At 38.1% G+C, this 20,670-nt stretch overlaps 2 protein-coding genes across 8 annotated transcripts in view; one reads left to right on the top strand and one right to left on the bottom strand.

The window, feature by feature from the left end:
* Positions 1 to 3,654, top strand: part of LOC141753850 (protein MTSS 1-like) — a 57,314-nt gene extending 53,660 nt beyond the window's left edge. For 3 of the 5 annotated variants that reach the window (XM_074612465.1, XM_074612463.1, XM_074612467.1), the window contains one exon: positions 1,513 to 3,653. In XM_074612465.1, coding sequence (XP_074468566.1) covers positions 1,513 to 2,168 — 656 coding nt within the window. In that variant the 3' untranslated portion in view covers positions 2,169 to 3,653. Of the gene's footprint in view, positions 1 to 1,512 lie in introns of all 5 variants that reach the window. The other 2 variants (XM_074612464.1, XM_074612466.1) reach the window with 2 other exon arrangements.
* Positions 3,655 to 9,037: 5,383 nt separating this feature from the next.
* The window catches only part of tmem65 (transmembrane protein 65), a 32,414-nt gene continuing 20,781 nt past the window's right edge, over positions 9,038 to 20,670 (bottom strand). For all 3 annotated transcript variants that reach the window (XM_074612509.1, XM_074612508.1, XM_074612507.1), the window contains 5 exons: positions 19,757 to 19,824; positions 19,552 to 19,606; positions 16,885 to 16,927; positions 15,878 to 15,983; positions 9,038 to 13,654 (listed from right to left, as the gene is read on the bottom strand). In XM_074612509.1, coding sequence (XP_074468610.1) covers positions 13,508 to 13,654; positions 15,878 to 15,983; positions 16,885 to 16,927; positions 19,552 to 19,606; positions 19,757 to 19,824 — 419 coding nt within the window. In that variant the 3' untranslated portion in view covers positions 9,038 to 13,507. The remainder of the gene's footprint in view (positions 13,655 to 15,877; positions 15,984 to 16,884; positions 16,928 to 19,551; positions 19,607 to 19,756; positions 19,825 to 20,670) is intronic.

Here is a 20,670-nt window from a genome sequence, read left to right on the forward strand (position 1 = left end):
AGAGCACTAGGTTAAATACATTAAGTCCATCGGGAACAAACCAGAAAAAGGTACCCGTAGAACCCATTCACATATCTGGAGGTCAGAGGTCAAGGGGCCCCTTTGAAAATGGCCATACCAGTTTTTCCTCGCCAAAATGTAGCATAAGTTTGAAGCGTTATTTAACCTCCTTTGCGAGAAGCTAATATGTGGCTTTTTTTTCATGGCATTTTTATGACATACTATACCATTACTCTTTAATGTCTCTTTTATGATGTACTATAGTATGACTTTTTCCGTGATTTTTTCTTTTATGGAAAACTGTGTTGTGGCTTTTTTGCATTACTTTTTTAGGCATACTATACAATGACTATTTAATGACATACTGTATGTGAACCACGACTTCTTTTTATATTTTTTATGATGTACTATACAAAACTTTTTTCATGACATTTTTCGACTTAATATACTATAACTTTTTATTTTTTCGACATACTATACTAAAACTTTTTAAAAGTTTTTTGACATACTATATGACTTTTTTATTTCTTTTTTTCGACATACTATACTTTATTATTTTTTTGACATACTATACCATGACTTTTTTTCAACATACTATATTATGACTTCTTTTTTTTTCAACATACTATACTATGACTTTTTTTATAATATCATGGTATAGTATGTCTGAAAAAAAATAAATAAATCACAGTATAGTATTTAGAAAAATTACATGAAAAAAAGTCATGGTATAGTATGTTGAAAAATTTAGTGAAAAACAATCTTAGTATAGCATGTCGAAAAATTTCATGAAAAAATGTCATACTATATTGTATGTCAAAAAATTTCATGAAAAAAAGTCATATTATAGTATGTCGGAAAAAATATAAAAAAGATTTTCAAAAAAAAATATATGAAAGTCATAGTATACTAGGAGTTCTTTTTTATATATTTTATTCGGAAAAATACCATAGTATGTCGGAAAAAAAAATTCATAATATATTGAAAAAAGTCATAGTATAGTTTGTCAAAAAAATGTTAAATCATGGTGTACTATGTTGAATATGTTTTTTTAAAAAGTCATAGTATAGTATCTAAAAAAAGTAATAATTTAGTATGTTGAAAAAAGTCATAGTATAGTATGTCAAGATTTTTGTTTAAAAAGTCATATAGTATGTTGAAAAAATAAAGTCACAGTAGAGTTTGTCTAAAAAAATTTAAAAAAGTCATAGTATAGCATGTCGAAAAATTTAGTGAAATTAAGTCATATCATAGTATGTTGAAAAAAAGTCAGTATAGTTTGTCGGAAAAAAATAGTTATGTGGAAAAAAAGTCATAGTATAGTATGTCAAAAAAATTAAAAAAGTTATAGTATGTTAAAAAAAAGTCATAGTATTTCGAAAAAAAGTCAGTATAGCATGTCAAAAACAGTTGGAAAAAAGGTCATAGTATAGTTTGTCAAAGAAAAGAAAAAAAAAGTCACAGTATAGTATGTTGACATTTTTTGATAAGCTGGTTCTCTGTTCCCTTCAGTATCCGACTGCGACTACTACTCCGTGGGAGCGGATCAGGACGGCGAGCATCAGCAGTCATCAGACTTTGATAAATCCTCCACCATCCCCAGAAACAGCGACATCAGTCAGTCCTACCGCCGGATGTTCCAGTCCAAACGCCCGGCCTCCACCGCTGGACTGCCCTCCAACCCCGCTGCCATAATCACCCCGGGAATCGCCACCATCCGACGGACGCCATCCTCCAAACCCAACCTGCGACGACCCTCCGGGGGCCTTAGCTTGGGTCCCATCCCCATTAAGCCCCCCATGATCCCAGTCAAGACCCCCACTGTGCCTGATCACCACGGTTTCCCCAGCAGGGCGGCATCAGAGGACGGCAACGCACCACGAACCCCGCTCAGCCCTCCGACGACCCTTTTGTCACCAGGCAGCAACGGGCCACTGTCACCGAAGTCCGGCCCGTGGGAGACCCAGCACCTTACCGAGGGGTCAGATCCTCCTACCCCGCCGCCGCAGCCCGGCGGTCGGGTGTCAGAGTGGGAGCGCCGGCCTCTCCCGGAGCTCCTGGAGGAGACGGAATATAGCGAGGTGGAGGATTTTCTGGTGGCTATCCGACGAGGCGTCAGGCTCAAGAAGACGTCGACCAACGACCGATCGGCGCCAATTATTCACTGAGACTAGAATAGGTTGGTTTGACTTGAGCCATTTTGCGTCCCTGGCTGCATTTCAGCAAATATGCTCTCGAAGGGACACAAAATGGTCTTTAACAAGTTAGCGCAAATGGGAGCTTATGACATCAAATGGACGCTGAGGTTAGGAGGAAGTTGCCCAGAGTCTCTGATCAAGGATCAGTTTAGAAATTAGCTAAGGTAAGGAAAACAACTCGGCCCCATCACCTTTTGGCCAAAGATAAATTGTTTAAATGAGGGATGACAACCTCTTCGTTTTGGGGCATCACAGCCTGCCTATACATAGTTTGAAAATCTCTTTTCTGAACTGATACAAACTAAAGAGAATCTATCAAACTAACGTGGGTAAAAGGTAGAAGTGTCTTGTCCAGATTAAATCATTTATCCAGTGACAATGTAAACCTTTTGTTAAATATCAATGGACTTGTTCAGGCAAAGAATTTCCCCACATCGCCACTTTTACTTGCTTTGGAAAATGAGTGAAACCTGCAGCCTCTTGCAAGTTGAAAACTGTCAGTATTGCACTTGACTAACTCCAGTTAAGTTTCCCTCTGAGGTTACTACCGGTGCTGACCCGAGATCAGTTCCCCTGGGCAACTTCCATACGTAAGAGAAAAGGTGAAAGGACAACCTTGTGGAAACAAGTTGTAGCAGAAACTACTTAAATGAAACATTAAGTCAATGTTAATGCGTGTAGTATTGGGAAGAAGTGACAATAGATAACGTAGGGAAAAAAAATTCTGGAAGGATTGATGGAGTATTTTCAAAAAGATCAAATCATTATTTGTATGTACATATTTATATTTTGATGTGTTTGTACTTTTTTTGTTTGTCATAACGCTCCTTTTACATCCCCCCCCCGTAGTCTCCACATTTCCACTAAAGGTGCCAAAAGCCTGATGGCTGAATTTAACTTAAATATTTAATTGAAAATGCTGGATTTTTTTTTTTTTTTTATGTAAAAACATAGATGGGGTGTTTGATAGAGAATAAAGACGGACTGAAAGAAAAATCGAGCTTCTACGCAAACTGAAAGAGTATTTGTATTTGTTAGGGTATTGAAGAGTGTAACCATTCACAACTAGGTTAATTATTACCACCGACAGTAGATTAACCTGCATGTTCTTAAAACGTTTGCCCCGGTATAAACAATCATTTTGGCTTTTAAATTAGATTTATAAGACAGTTGAGCCAATATAATATCCCAGCACTGGATATTAACAGTAGCGGATCAGGAACCGCGGATGCCTACGACGTGCTAGATCAAGTCTGCTGTTAGATATTGCTGTAATTTGATTTTTATTGTTGCAATTATATTCTTTAAAGGGACTGTTTGTAACTTTTTACATGTATAAATCTACCGGGTCGGAATCCCATGTGCGCTCGCGTGTGGCTACGCTGTTCAGACCGCTCCTCTGCCTGCTTGTCTTCACTCACACAACGCGCTCGTTCTCGCTCACTCCACACTGCAGAAGAGTTAGTTTAGCTCTGAGAATATCTAGTGAATGCAGAAATAACTGCTGCAGCTCCTCCAGACCAACAGAGGTTTCCCGTGTCTTGTGAAGTGACGGGGCTCCGCAGAGAGAAACGTTATCGTCTCCGACCAAAACTCCGGTGTCTCCCCCGTTCCCTCCGGCCGCGGTCGGGAGGCTGAAGCGGGAAAAGCTAACACTAGGATCAGCATTGATTCATGGAGAGACCTTCGTCTGGTCAGCTAACATTACTGCCAAGCAGCTGAAATATAGAGTGATATTGTGCTTTTAGCTGACGTGTGTCGCCTCACTGTGTTGAGTGATGCTCGTTCATGTCTATTTAGAGCGAGCAAAGCGCGAGCCCGACGCTGACTTTCTTTAACTTAACGGCCACAGGTGCTGTTAACAAGACATTTCTGAAAGTTACAAATAGTCCCTTTAAAGCACCTTTTGAAAAAATTCTAAAAATGGACTAATCAAACTATTATTAAGTACCACTCTACACAGACACAATCTGACTTTGTCGGCCTCCAGGTTCACGAAACGCCTCTGTCCCGGCTCATTGTTCAACTTTTAACATGTTGCTAGTCTACCAGCTACGTAGCAACCGTGTGTTAGCATACACTTCCAAAAGTCCATGGTAGTAAATAGAGGTTGTTACTACAGGTTCCGTGTTACTACTTAGCTAGAGTAATTGGAGTAATGTGGATTGGTGTATTGGTCTGTTGTAGTGAAGCCAGTGTGCTGATGGGGAGTTGTAATTTAGTTGGCACAGATGTTAACGGTTGAGGACGAGTCAAAGCTTCAGTATCGGGACGGTGTGCTGCAAACATCTGAATTGGATTATTTTAATGTATTAAATGGCATATTAACCGATAATGACTTTTAGTATACACCTACTAATAAAAAGATCTGTTAGTTCACCTTCCCAATACAGGCACCACTATGAAGTGTACATTATTTGTAAAGAGAACGGGTATATAAACTCTAGCTTGCTTTAGTCCTAAACTGTCTGTGCTTAACTAGCCATCAAACACCAACTGTTGGGTCTATAGAGAGGTTTTAAAGGTGGTTTAGCACTCTGGCAGCCGTGTTGGAGGTCTTTAGCTCTCTAGCATGATTACAGCTGATTACATTTGGATCAACAGAATTCAAAGAATGTTTCAAGTTTGATACATCTACCTAATTATTAGCTAAATACTGTATCAATATACCGTTACCAGTAGCTAAGGAACAGCTCTTAGTGGAAGCTAAGATTGTAGCCAGTGGTGGAATGTAGCCAGTAATGTACATTTTAGTACTCCAGTAGAAGTACAAAATGTAACTAAGCACTTCCATTTTCTGCTACTTTATACTTCTACTGGAGTACTAAAAAGTAGAATATTGACTTCCAAAATGTAGCGGAGTAGAAATATAAAGTAGCAGAACATGTAACTGTAGTACTTCCATGTTCTGCTACTTTGTACGTCTACTCCGCTACATTTTGAAGCCAATAATGTATGTTTTAGTTCTCCAGTAGAAGTATAAAGAAGCAGAAAGTGTAACTAATACTTCCATTTCTGCTAGTTTATTCTATTCCACTACATGTTGGAAGCCAATAATGTACTTTTTAGTACTCCAGTAGAAGTATAAAGTAGTAGTTTAGTACCCTACTACATTTTTCTGACAGCTTTAGTTACAGATTATTAATAAACTATTAATCAACTAATAAGTTACATATTCCCAGGACATTTACATTTGAGATGACTGAACATTTCTACAGACACTTTTAGATATTAGTTCAGCTAGCTTTTGGAGATCCATTATCTCTACCATGTCGACAAAGATATTGTTAAATTTCAAGTTTGATGTTTACATATTTTATTTGCTTAATGTTAATATTTTGTTTAATTCATCTTTTTTAAACACTGTGCAATAACATAAGAAAGAATCTAATTTGTCAGACAGACGACGTTCAGACGCATCACAAGAAAGTTTCTCAGCTAGCGGAGAGCCTCAGCTCCATAGACCTCCAGTACGGTTCCAGACGAGGCCGATAGATTTGAACTGAAAATCCTCTATTAGCTGCGATTAAACCGGCGGTTACAACCGAACAACAAGCGTGTACCCTGCTGTGCACTGATATTCATGTACGACTGCGACAAATATATAAACCTGTAATAGCTTGTAATTACTAAATGTCGAATAGCCCGATGAGTTAAAAATCGAGCTGGTGTTTGCGGGTAATTAGCGTAACGAGCTGAGATAGACGAAACTTCCCTGTTGCTACTAAATAATTACTGTTAATAGAGTGTCATCACAAGTCAAATTATTTATTCATTTTAAATGTTTTCACTCATTTTATTTGTTGCTTTATGCGTTTCTAAACTCCCCAACTGTCCCGTTGAGCATATAAAACATATTAACAAATATATTTAATATGCATGTTGTCTTTTTTTTTTTTAGTCGAACAAAAGATTTAATAGTCTGCTTTTTTCTACTGGAACTAAAAAAATGTTTTCCTCAGTTGGTCTGCTTCTACTGGACCAGAATGCATTTTAGATGCCGTTTCATCATCTGATGTGTTTCCCTACAGGGATCATTAATGTTTCAGATTTTGTGTGACAGCAGTTTGACACCCTGTATGATGACTGAAGCCTGTCTGTTTTATATCCTTTTTCATTTTCCAGCGCAGGTTAACGAATACAATCGTGTAGCTGACGCGATAACAAGCGTATGAAGCCGAATGTTCGAAGCCTGCGAGGACTCAGTAACTGTGTGTGATGCTAACGCACACTGAGGATTAGAAAAGAGATTATTAGGAGTCACATCACATTAGTAACAGAAAATGCAATTGTGTCGAGAAATTTGAAATTCATTCTAGATACAAAAAGAATCAGTAGTCCGGTCCTCGGTGTGTGTGGAGGCTGTTTCTGTCTCTGAGCTGTAAGGAAAGCAGCCGTCAGTGTGTCCCTGCCCTTTAACGTTTAGCCCTTACTTTGAGACAAGTTGCCAAATCCCCAACAGTATATGCTAAATGATGCCCTGGGTTTCTTTCTTTTATTGTGTTTTATTCTCACTGAGGTGCTGTATTAATCTGGGTAACATTATCACTTGATGCATCTACTTTTTCTCCACGAACATTTAACAAATAAATAACTGAAATGACACATTGTGTTTTCAACTTCCATCCTGTAATGCATTTTAAAAGCCAATGATTGAGTGAAATGTCCCAAGATCCAAGAGATGGCCATCCAAGACCATCATACAGTGTGTTAGTCCTGGATCAGAGCTAAAACTTAAGACTTTTATGACCTCCTTTTCCCAACAGCTGAGCCAAGACAAATATTATTAAAACCTGAGAGCCACAGAGAGTTTGGAGGACGGTTGCGAAACTCAAACAGCCTCGAGTTACCCTAGCTGGCAGAAGGGATTAAAGGGAAAACATTTGAGACTAAGAGTAAGTACAGTATTAAGGCCCCAAAGAACCAAAAATGTTCAATTGAATATATGCACATGATGCTCTTTAGTGTTTAGTTCATTGTCCTTCTGAAAAGTACACTAATGTTTTTTTCATTTGTTCCTCTAAAGTTCAAAAAGTTGTAAAATTTAAATTAAGGTTAACATGGATGAACTGTTTGCTTCTGCCCTTAAGTCTGATTTTGATTTGATCTAAACTACATCTTTATTTATGAATGGAACAGAGACATAAAATGTAGTTTCTGATAATGTCAAACATATAGTCAAATGTTCCTCAACGGGGTTAAAAAAAATAAATAAAACCTGTTAATCTGAGCCTTATTTCTGGTTTCTGGGTAATAACTTGGACGATGGAAACATAAATTTGGTTATAATCACCGCTCAACTACATACTGACATAAAGTTTCCTTTTGTTTTACTTAATTTTATCAAAACGGCACATGAATGTAAAACGTTTAAACTGTCAACTCAGATAGTGAAATTTCCCACCAGCCTTGAACGCATCATAACAGTTAAAGCTGAGAAACATTTCCATCTTATTTCAGTCATATTTGCTCATAAAGTGAAAAACATGAGCAGATAATTAACAGGTTTTATTACGTTTTTAAAGAAGACGGACACTTTAGATTTTAGCTTCATTACCCAGAAGGTATCAGAATTGTCTCTTACTGTGACACACACAGTCCCGTCTGTGGTACTAGAAGTACTGGCAACCTGTTGTGTTTGTTTTATTACTGGGCCGACCTGTTTCTTTACCTCTGGCTCAGAGAATCCTGTACCTTATGTTTAATGTTCAACTCCTGAATTACTAACTGTCTCCTATTTTCTATGTATACCAGCTGTTTTGGCTAAATAATAAAATCGTAGCATATGATGTGCATCTGATGACTGAGGACACTTGTGGTTTGTTTTTTCTTACTGTGTTCGATACCTCTGATTAATGTTTTAGATCAAAGTTTCATTTTTCAATTACATTTAATTTCACAAGACTGAAGTAGTAGAAATATTTAGTTTGACTGTGAGCTTAGTGAAATAGATTACAGTTTAACTTTAGTCCAACAGCTAGATATTGAAAACATTTTGATCCCTTAATAAACTCAGTAAATATTTAAATATTACTGACAAATACGGAAGTTCTGAGAGACAAGTGAGAAAAAAATAATTCTGGTGATCCACTTTATAAATCTGATCTAAATTGTTTGTTTTCCTGTGTTTAAGACTTAAAAACAGGTTCTGTAATGTTTTTGTTTAAAGTTTTGCCAAGATCATTTTTCTAAATTACTTTTTTTCTTTCTTATAAAGTAAACAAGCACAACATAAACAACAAAATCAAAGTTGTATTTTTTGATAATATTGTAATAGTGGTACAAGTTAGTTTTTTTGTCCTGTGCTTTAAGAGCTGGTTTGAAGGCTTAAGCCTCGTCTAGCATACTGCTAAATACATCACTTTAACTGTCACATACTGCATACTACTGAGGAACGCAGTATACAGTATGTACTGTATACTGCATACTGCGCTCCTCAGTAGTATGCAGTATGTGGTTTCGAAAACAGCATGTGTTTTGCTTATTGTTACTTCAGCTGATTTTGAGGCTTGGATTGCTTTGTAAACGGTACTAAAACGTGGGTTTCACATCAGCACTATGATCATAAACAAATCGTAATGCCCCTGAAAACGTGGTTTCAAATGTTTCTCCATAACATTATGATTAAATAAGCAACAATCAAAGCTTAAATGTGGAAAAAAACCATCTTAAGTTAGTATATATTAAGAGTTTAACACTAAACGCTTTCTTGTAGGATCCCATCGTTCAACGTAAGAAACTGATTGAGAAAAGGTGTTTTCAGAGCCTTTAAGATGAACTGTGTCCTGAATGTGACTCGACATCGTCGCCGTCGACGATGAATGAGGCGACACAAGAGCTTCAGGATCACCTGCGGAGCCAGAGGTAAACACTCCCAGATTTATTATTAGTTAGTTTCAATTGCACATTATGTTGCAAAAGGCATTCTGTATAATCAATCCTTCCACATCACTGGTGTTATATAGTACATACATGAATCAGATCAGTGCTCAACAGCTGCTGTTCCAGACTGTCCACAAGATGGCAACACCACACAGCATTCCTTTAACTGACGGACTTGAAACACATTACATACTTTGTTCATAAGCCTTTAAATATCTTTTCTCTTCAGAGGGAAATAAAAATTTGCTCACCACACAGGCCTGAAGAAAACCTTCATGCTCTTTGAAAAACAATAAAAACATGATATGATACAAAAACATACAAGTTGAGATTGTCCACGGTAACAAACAGCATCATTTATTATTACTTATTAATTAGTTACTCCTTATATGATTCAAACAGATTGTATATTGCTCGTTGTCCTCATTCTCTTCTATTACGACAAATTCCCCTCGAGGTTTTTACAGTTAAACTGAAATATGTTCTGCAGCCGAGTCGAAACACTCGTTAAAATATTGTTCAAACATCTCCGTCACCCGGAGGTCTTTACTAACCCAGCCCTTAATTCCTTTTGATTTGAGGATTTGTGTCCTGATCCTGAACATTTCTCCTCCCTGCAGCAAACATCACAATCTGTTAAATAACAGCAATACATCTCAATCATTATTACAAGATTTTTAAAGTTTTGGCAATTTTCAAACTTTTCAAGGCGTGAAAATAACTCCTGTTCTCCTTCCATATGTTTATGACGTGTGTAGAAAATAAAGTGTACAGGCTCGTGTGAAAGCCAGTCGAGGGTTAATGGAAAACAGAGTGATGTGTCTGAAATCACTCCCTCAGTCACTCATTCACTACTTCCTATATAACAGACACTCAATAGTTCACTCTGTAGTAGAAACGCACTGATATGAACAGATCATGTGAAGAAGACGAGAGGCGAGCTTTTTATATTGTCCCACTAGTGACGCCAGAGTTTAGAGAACTTTCTGTAGAGTAAACAGATTGAATGTGTGTGTAACAGTATAACCTTAGTTTATTCTTTAAATATGTAGGCTAATAAACAGCAGCCTTTCTCTCCTTATTGATAAACCTTTAGCTCAGCCTCCTAAAGATTACTTTCTCATACACTAAAAATGTCTTTGTGAATTACGTTTTGAGGGATATGTTTTTGACACGTCACAAATACGTTTCTTAAGGCCCCGACACACCAAGCCGACGGTCGGCCCGTTGGACAGTTTGGAGCCGTCGGTGAGCGTCCGTCGGCCTAGTTGTTGCGGTGTGTTTCGCACCGTCAGCTCTAGTCGGCCCGTGTTGGAGGTTTTTCGGCTGATTCAGCATGTTGAATTGGCGGCGGAGCTCGTCTGTGAGAGAAATCACTCCGATTGGCTGTTCAGCTTAAAAGAATCAGTGCACAGGAAGATATTTTATCGAAATCGCAATATGGCCTACTGCAATTTTGAAATCGTAGTATTTGTTAAAGAACAAAAATGGTCAAAATACCATTTTGAATTAAATATTGTGGTGCTGCAGAGATGTCCTGGCCTACACATCATTATCTACAGACTTAAGAAAACATCTTTGTTTGGTACAGATACCCGCAAAAATCACACCATAATCATTTTAATGTGTGTTTCAATGAAAATGAGAACATGTAAAAATTATCATTACCTCTAATATCACAAGTCATATCGCAATATCAGTCAAAAATATCGCATTAGTTTAGTCGATAAGTTAATCAACAGGAAAATAATTATGTAATTATAAACCAAAAACAGAAAATATTCTCCAGCTCCAGATTCTAAAATGTGAGGATTTCCTATTTTATATCATTATAAGTTGAACATCTTTGTGTTCGAGGGTATTGAGTTCTTATGTCAGAGAGCCCAGGAGAATTATTAGTTTCTTTTCTGACATTTTATAGAATAAAGAATTGATCGATTCAGATTAATGGATAATAAAAATAATCATTTGTTTGCAGCCTTAAAATTGGGACAGTGAAATAAGTAGTGAATAGGGAGTGATTTTAGATTTTAGCCAGTAACAGTGAACAGAAGACAATAATCAACTGGCTTCACATAAAGCACCGGGAGTCTATGTGAGAGAGACACAGAAAGAAACAGAAAGTTTGAGTCACAGAAATCACTGAAACTTATGTGGCAAATCCCAACTCTAACCATCATGACCTAAAAAAACACTAATTACACAGACAGCTGGATGCAAGTCAAGCGTCCACGAGAGAAAAGGGAGAAGAAAAAGATGGAGCAGACAGAAAAACAGAGATACAGAAACAACCTTGGAGAGCAAACATCGGTGTAGAGCCCAAAACTGAAAATAGCAACTTCAGTTTCCAAGTAGTGTGTATCACCACCGTGCGCCTGCTTCAACCCGTACAAAACATTTGAAGACTTTCCAGCATATTAAAAACCATCTGACAAGAAAATAAAAAAAAGTCTGATTATAGAGCTACATCAGTTCTTCATGCAAAACACCTACAAGATTCTCCTGGAGGTAGCAGTGGACACTGTTCCTTTTATTTTACATAGTTTGTTGTTGTTTTTTTGGTAAAAGTTTAAGACCCTCACTGCCGATACTCAGGTGCAGCGACTGTATATTCATCACTGAAAGGTCTGCTCAGTTTCAGCTCAGTAATGAGAAACTGTTTTTGACCCAAAATGGACATAATAGTGTTTTAGAGATGAAGTCTTCAAATGTATAAAGTGTCTGCTGAAGAACAAGAACCAAATATGTGCCGTTCTTTCAAATAAGAAAAGGGACAAGACAGTCAAAGGTGTCTGTTAAACACGAGATATAGTGTTCCACTTCATGCTGTTTGTGTTTCTACTGTCAGGATGGGAAGCGACCACCAGTCACACCTGGATGTTTCTGAACCGGTGGCTGATAAACAGCAGAATAGGGAACTGGATTTTTTGGATTCACACCCCGTCCTCTGTGGGAAAGAGGAAGGACGTCTAATACCCTGTATTGAAGGTGTTGAGACAGGGGAGCACTTCCCATCCTGGGAGCTACTGAGGCAGCGTTCACAAAACCCATTTGTTCTGTGTTAAAAAACTGAGATGGAAATCTAAGATTGGTTTCCACTGACAACCAAATCCTCTCATTTCTAAGGATTTAGCTTCACTGAGCCTCAGCACAATGGAAAAGATAGGTCACATTCTTGAAACCTAGTTAAAAAAAGGCAATATACATGCAAAAGACTGAGTTTTTTTTGTCTAGCACCTGAAAGGTTATGCATTCATTAGGGTTGTCCTGATCTCTATAAACAGATTCTGCATTCATATGTGGTTTTCCGTTTGTAGTCTGAGTAGTATTGACCATAGATGCATGCATATAAAGATGGACGACGTGACAGCTCCCCAAAAGTGAAGCCAAAACATCTGGATTGCCCCCCTGGTGGCGGGCTGCAGTATAGCTCATAAAGCCCGCCCCCCTCCATGTTAGTGAAAGGGACATGAGCCAAACTAAAAACTCAAAGTACACCTCAAATAAATGTTTCCCCAAAGATGGTTTCAGTCATTTTAGCTAGTTCTTATCACGCTGATTCATTATTTCTGATACGTTTGGTTTTAATTAGTTATTTGATGCTATAAAAAGGGGCTGAGACGTCATGATTGACAGCTGTGATTGAGAGCTAATCTGAGTGAAGCAGCGGAGACTTGGGAATTGTACGAGAGAGGAGATGTAACTTTAACTTTCCATAGATGGACGAAATGCACCGGCTATCGTCTGACGATGATTTAGATTTTTATAGGTTTAAAGATCAGCTTGTAAACTGGCTACTTGTGAAACAATCCCGTCGCAGACGTCCTCTCTCAACTCAAAGTCCAGTCTCGCATCTCAAGTTGCTAATCGGACTGTAAACAATGACATCGCACGGAAGATGAAGTCTTGGCCCGTATATCCACTGGCTACACTGGAACCCCAGAAATATAGCCCCTTGCCTCTTGAGGCTTCTCCGCCGTTAGACCGATGGCCGATGGGATCTGAGATTAGGGTTGTACCAATCCAACTTCTTCCCATTGATACCGAGTCAGACGCTTCAACTCAGCAATCACCAATAACTGCTGCTCCATCAGAGCGTGTTGTCCGACCATGTTGGAAATAAAAAGTGAATGAGAGAGAAGTGATAAGTTCCCTCATCAAAATTTAAAACGAGTGAATTTAAAATGAGTGAATCCCCATTAAACTGACATATTGAATTACCAGATGGCATGTCTGGATGGAGCACACAGTGTGAGAACACCACAGCTTGGTGCATCAGAAGATCAGTTTACACAAACAGCTTTAGAGGGTTTTGGACACAGAAGAAGTGTGAACGCTGCCTCGAGCAGGAGGACAGAGAAACTATAAATACTTGTTTTAAGTTGACATCAGCAGTAGCCAGTCTGTAGGTGAGCTGTAGTGGCTTGTTAGGAAGAGTGAGACGCTGTGTCGCTGCAGGGTTGTGCTTCTTTCTCCTTCTCCTTCTTCTTTTTCTCCTTGTCGTCATCGTCGTTCAGGAAAAACAGCGGGAACATCCCCAAAATGCAGCCGATGGTGACTCCGATGGCTTTACCCTGCAGGAGGAGAAGAAGTCATATCATCGTGTTAAAAGTTAAAATCCTTCTTCTTGTTCTCCTACTGACAAACTCTAGAATAAAACCGATTTAGTATGTTCCTTTGGACTTACTAAAATAAGGAGTAGCCTGTTAGGGTCCTAGTTGGCTGTGATACAGAGGAGTACAATATAGAGATTCACCGAGCTATCGGCCGCTGACCGGAGTCGGACAATTTTCAGCTTTATCGGCCGATCAGTCTCAGATGTAGCCGATTGCCGCACGATGGTTCACGTCATGCGCACAACGCCACAGACAGTAGCTGACTATTGTGACAGCCACATACACATACTAATCCACACTAATACGTTTTCGTTTTATAACGCATAACTTTTGCTTCGTTTATGCTTGGCGTCCACACTACTCTTTCGAGCCCCTAAAACGGAGACGTTTAAAAAACGCTGCTGACCCGGTTTTAGTTTTAAAACTCCGGGGTTGAGTTTTAGTCTGGACGGATAGAAACAGAGACCTTTGAAAACGATGACGCAGACAATCATGATGTTTCCTTCCCTGATTCTTCACGCCCCATCACGAAAACCTTTTACGGAAGAAAACAGGCGCCACCAGCCTCAACCACCAGCGGTTAATTTCAACATGGATAACCAGTTACAAGCGTTGCTGACCTTGTTGTCTCTACTAGCAGCAGTTGTGCAGCTAAATTCTGCATTTTATAATACTGCTACTGCCTACATGCGCAGGAGTCCGGCTATTATTTGAGTGCTTTGACTCCCATGTCAAGCGCTGCTTCCTGTTTACATCTGGATGTGCATGCCCAGTGAAAGTGAATGGTCATGTGATATGCGTTTTCAGGTGTGGTAGTATGGACGGAGATTAATTCTGAAACGGCCCTAAAACGCTCGTCTGGACAGAGATCGTTTTTGTTTTAAAGCCGCAGTCTTTCGCTAGATTTAGCAACTTTCCAGACCCTCTGAGCGACATTATCTCTAAAAAGCGGCTAGCGACAAATTTAGCGACTTATTATTATTATTATTAATAATAATAATAATAATAATAATAATAACACATTTTATTTGTAACGCACTTTACATTTGAAACCATTCTTAAAGTGCTACAAGGTAAAAACAGGTAAAAGCATCAATATAAAAAACAGATAAAAAGATAACATCATAAAAATAAGAGCATAAAAGCAGCAACCAGCGAGGTTAATTAAAAGTCATATTCAGTCCATCAGGGAAAAAAACAAGAACTATATTCATAAACAGTATGTTGTAATTAATTCCCATGCTGCTGCTCAGAGTAACCGCAGTGACCGGCTCTTCTCCAACTCTGTCGGGGGGGTGTGGAGCAGGCAGGAGGATGCTGGGAGTTAATACAATATAACACTCCTTCTTGTAAATAGATCCTGATTCATAAAGGTTTTGTATAAATAAATACATAGTTTTAGATAGATAGTAAATGGGAGACTTTTAATAATAGGGCTACATATACAGTAACATATGTTTTCAGATTCTTCTCTGATATTGTAAATACTACATATCATGTTCATCATTTATGAAAATACAATTTTCCAATACTGAAAAGTTGCAAAAAAATTGTGTATTATAGTTCTTAGAAAGAAAGAAAATCTGAATCTGGAGATAACTTCTGTTAGGATTTGACGCTATATAAAAATAAAATAAATTGAATTGAATCTGCAGGTCAAACTTTTAAAACAATCATAACTGAACAGGAAGATTGTAATCGGTGCATCTCTAAATTACAGCTCTGATGTGTTTTCTGAGGTAATTTCAGACTAGAGTAGTTTCAGCTCACCAGCTGCAGGTGTTGCTTCCTTTTAAGCCGTTATCTCAGGATGTGATAGATTTTATTTTACACCACTTTTTTCATTCCTCGCGGGTGACAATGACAAGAATAAAGCTTGACAGTGATTGATCGACTGGTCTGTGGATTCTCCTGAAGATGTTTCCTCTGATGTGCCTCCTCTACCAGCAGCAGACTGTCCTTCCTGCTCCACTCAAGCTTTCTTTTATATTTTAGCAAATGTCCTTGTTTCATACCTACCGTTATGGATGAAGGCTACATAATGACACAAACAAAATAAACTTTAAATAATTTTTTTTTTTTTTTTAAATCAGGGCACCCTGACTTTGTCATTTCTCGCTGTTGGCGAGAAAAAACACAACATTCCCCAAATAATAATTGAAATAAATCTAAGAATCTCACCATGTGAGAGCTGACCCTGGTCTGCCACATGTCCACCTGTTTGGGCGTCAGATCTGGACCATTCATCCCCAGTTTGGAAACCAGAGACTCCACATAACCTGCAAGACTACATGCACATATTCCTGTAATTATAATTGTGTGGACATTTATTGACAACAACCATTCAGAATGATATGTCGTAAAACACAGAGGATCATTATTTTGAATACCAGTTTGTCAGTATTTAAGTTTTATATGAAAAAAAGCTGTGCTACAGTTAATGTGCTCAGTATGTTTTTATGCTGTTTTATTTTTCTTATTATTATTTAATTATTATTGGCATTACTACTAATTCGTTTTTTATTTTTATTTTGTCTTCTTTTTAATATATCATTATGTTAAGAAAAATATAAAAAAATATCCATCTTATTAGGATGAATTGTAAAACCTGGAGGGGAGGTTTTGCTATAAACCCTTCTCACCTCTCCTGCACAATCTATGCTGTTTATCGTTTTATACTTGAGTTTATTAGCACAAAGAAAGTGATAAAAAACTAAATTAATGACATGAGCAGGTAAACTTATTTTCAAACTGGTTCTAACAAAGATGTAAAGATAAAACAACCTGCATTTGTTTTATCCAACCTTCATAATCCAAAACTAAATCACTTTAAAACAATGTCCTCAGGTTGAGAATGTAAAACGAACTGGTTCTCCCAAAGATAAAAGAACAGAAGAACACAAACACACACCAAAATATAAAACAACTACATGTAACGGCCTGGGAGGGAAACAGCAGGTATTATAAGACAGAAAGGAGGGATTCAAATTTTAAACTACAAAGGAGAAAGAAAAAAACCATCAGACACGGCAAAACAACGACACAAAGAAACCTCAGTTCATTACTTTTAAATTTAAAAACGCAGCATAAACACCGATAGTACCTTGAAACGTCTTCAATAGACTCCACACATCTACCTTAAAATAAAACAGACCCGTCAGAGACGGTTTATGATGCTGCTCGCTTACCCGAGACCTGCCAGATCTGAAACCAGGTTCCCCAGTGCCGCAGCTGCAAAACACAAAAGAGGGAAACACTTTGATTTCTGCCGTTCTCTGATGAAACATACATAGAGACAAATAATTAATGCAACACATAAAATGAAGGATATTACTGACTTTTTAAAATGAATTGTAGCATCTTTCATGACTTTTTTAAGGTCTAGGTGGAAATTCAAGGACTCAAAAACGGCATGTTTTAGGGGAAAATATGCGGTTTTAAACCAGCAGATCCCAGGAAAGCCTTGAGAGAGCCAAAGCAACACATCCGAGTGTCATGTTAGGTGTTCATCAAAAATACTTTAAAAGGTCATCTATTCATTTCCAAATATCAGGAGTTTTAGAGACTAAAAGAAACGTTCTGGGATGTTCTAGTCTGTCTGTTTGTAGTTGTTCTAGATGTTTAATTTAACTTTAATTCTGACAGACAATCTTCTGCAACCATCAGCTTTCCATCCATTTCATTTCCCCTCTGAGATTGTTGGGATCAAAACATCCGAAAGACGTCCACACTTTGGTGTGCGTGTTTTACGGGACGATGTAAATCTGACAAGATTGAGGTTGACAGAACTGTCACGAGGGTCCCTGACACCTTTCCAATGGTGGAAGTCAAAAAAAAAAGTGTGAAATGTTGTCCCCATTTGTACAAATCCCACCTCGTCCCTCTCTCTGACAGACGACTTTTCACCTTTCACAGCTATAAAGATTTTGCATTCAGACGATTCGTTGTATGAACTTATCTTTTCAAGCATATTGATCAGGATGGCTCCTGTGGACGCTTCCCTTTAGAGTAGAGGTCGACCGATAGTGGATTTACTTACGCCGTTTTTACTAAACTGGGTTTTGTCAGTATGATTACTGCGTTCACAATGGCACAATCAAACCGCACCAGAGATGGATTAAAACAGACTAAATGTTGGCTTGTGAAAGCGCCCCCAAAAATAGATGAATGGATGATTGAAGTCAAATTCTAACGGGACAATTAATTGGCTGCTGTTGAGGCTGTAATCCACCTGCAGAGCCAGTGTCGTCCCTCCAACATGCCCCCGTTTGAGGAAAACTTAAGAAACTCACCTACACAAACGACAACCAGAACGAATACTTGAATACACCTAAACTCTGCAGTGCCAAGTGGCCCACATAAATCTCTGGATATTCGAAAAAGATGAAAAGCAGAGCGAGGAGCCCAAACAATAGATCAAAGCAGCAAAGCAGGAGATGAGCGTCAGTAGGAGTGAGAGAGAAGGTGTGAAAAGTTTTCACAGATCAAAGAGCACTGTTGGAAAACCACCAAGAAGACACTATAGTCAGCTTCCTTCTCCATCTGCCTTCACGGCTTTACCGTCAGCAGAATCAGCTTCACAACTATTCCAATTAATGTACTACATCAACAATAGTTGGCAGTTATGAATAATTCACGCCGCGGCTTGGATTCTCATGGGGGATTGCTGACAATGTGGCAAAAAAAAAAATATGTGTCCCGGCCATTAAAACTGTAAAGGTGCTAAGTATGTGTTTGTTTTGTCTTCAGCGGATCTCTGGAGGCATTAAAACCAACCATGCTTGAAGCTGAATGTACGCAGAGTGTCCTGAAGGGAAGTGAAACTCCAGATGGACGTCTTCAAAGAAAAACTCCTCGCTGCCGACGGAGGGGTGAAAATACAATGCTTCATTTCACCTGCACCTCTGACACTGATTGTGTATGACAGTGATGAAACGGGAGTCAGCAATAAAAGCTGGGAAAGATCTTGTCTCTAATAAAAAAATAAAAAATATGGAATGAGTTAATTGAGCATCACTGCAGGCTGGATGACGATGACACAGATATAAAGCAGTGCCTGCATGGATAAAGACGTCAGAGCAGAGCTATTGATCTAGAGCCATTTTTTTTCATTTGCACTTTGCAGAAGAAATTGGAGCCAAGTATCCATGGAAACGGAATAATCTAGTGGTGAGGAGAGGGGAGGAGGCGAGCTCCAGTGCCTTGACGGTTTTCACAGCGTGATAAAGACCAGAACTGAGACCCAGAACAGCAGACCATGACGCCAGCAGGCTGTGTTGCAAGAAACTGCAACGTGATTCAGGAGAACTGATGAGCTGCAACTGTAAAGAAGATATTTCAGTGCAACTTTATACAACTGGTGGCATCATCACCTGAACTATACGAGTAATACAAATGTCTTAACGGTGATGGCTGATGGAATAAACTGTGTGACTTCCAGACTGAAGAAAAGCAATAACATCTGTATGGACTTCATGTGGTCATAAGGTAGTAGGGCTGGGACGATTCACCTATCTCCTGATTCAGTACTATCACGATACTTTACAGTTAAATGTAAGTGTTATTGATGTTACAGAACTGTCTGTCAACTTCTGTTATGGACATTATCACCACTACCGCATTGCATCGTGGGATATGTATGCCGCCGAAGTGTCTAGCATTTGCATACGCTAATATTTCAACGAATGTACTACTGGTTTCATACTAAGGTTTCAGACATACTAAAAAAATCTCACCAATTGTTTTATTGTATTAAATAGCATGTTAGTGTGGAGTTTCAGACGCATCCAAAGTCAGATTAGATTTAATTGTGACTCGACTCCAGACTTCCTGGTCTGTTTCTCACATGCTCTTACCAGCCATGGTGGAGATCCCCAGAGTGACTCCGATAGAGAGTTCAATCTGTGTTCCCTGGAGAACAGAGGAGAAAGAGGTGAGATATTCATCCAGACTCGCTGTTATTGTCACAAGAAGAACAGGTAGACAGAAGAACATGTGATGTTTGACGAAGACTTCAGATTCCATTTCATTTTTCATCACTGTGTGAATAAATTCACTTACCGCTGCGATCATGATGGCGTTATCCAGGAAACCAAATCCAACAAAGGGGATGGCGTTATGGACTAAAACTGTAAACAAAGAGGAAGTAAATGAACATCACTGGAAGGATTAACACATCATCTGACTGATTTACATTTAATTCCTGCACTTTGCCGTCAGTGAACTGAAGACAGCATGTCAATCAACATAAATAAATATAATATATAAATATATACATACATTTGCATAAAGCAGAATATTTGTCCACTCCCATGTTCATAAGAGTATTAAATACTTGACAAATCTCCCTTTAAAGTACATTTTGAATTGATTAATCGGGATTAACTATGGACGATCACGCGATTAAATATTTTAATCGATTGACAGCCCAAGTTGTTTTGGTTGAAATGTTACGGCTCGCTTGTTTTGAATACAGCATATGGGATAATATAGCATATTCTACATTTGACTGGTTATTAGTCTATGCTTTCATTTACCGTATCTAGCATGACAGTTAAATGCTGCATTACGTTACTTAAAAACTTTAAAAAATAAGAAATATGATTCCCTACTTTTATTCTGAAAGCCATATGGATGTCCCAGAAGCTTTACTTCAGAATACCCTTTAAAGAGTTGCACTCAGTTTAGCAATCCATGTACAAGTAGTTTACTAATCTATCGTCTATATATATATATATATATATATATATATATATATATATATATATATCTCGTCTATATATATATATATATATATATATATATATATATATATCTCGTCTATATATATATATATATATATATATATATATATATATATATATATATATATATATATATATATATATAACCTCTTGTGGCCTCCATAATTTCCCACTGTGGATAAATATTGTTTTGAAAATGACTCTCTTCTTGTGAGTTCTGCTGAGGGAAAA

This window comes from Sebastes fasciatus, chromosome 17, assembly GCF_043250625.1.
Source record: "Sebastes fasciatus isolate fSebFas1 chromosome 17, fSebFas1.pri, whole genome shotgun sequence".
NCBI classification, from domain to species: Eukaryota; Metazoa; Chordata; class Actinopteri; order Perciformes; family Sebastidae; genus Sebastes; species Sebastes fasciatus.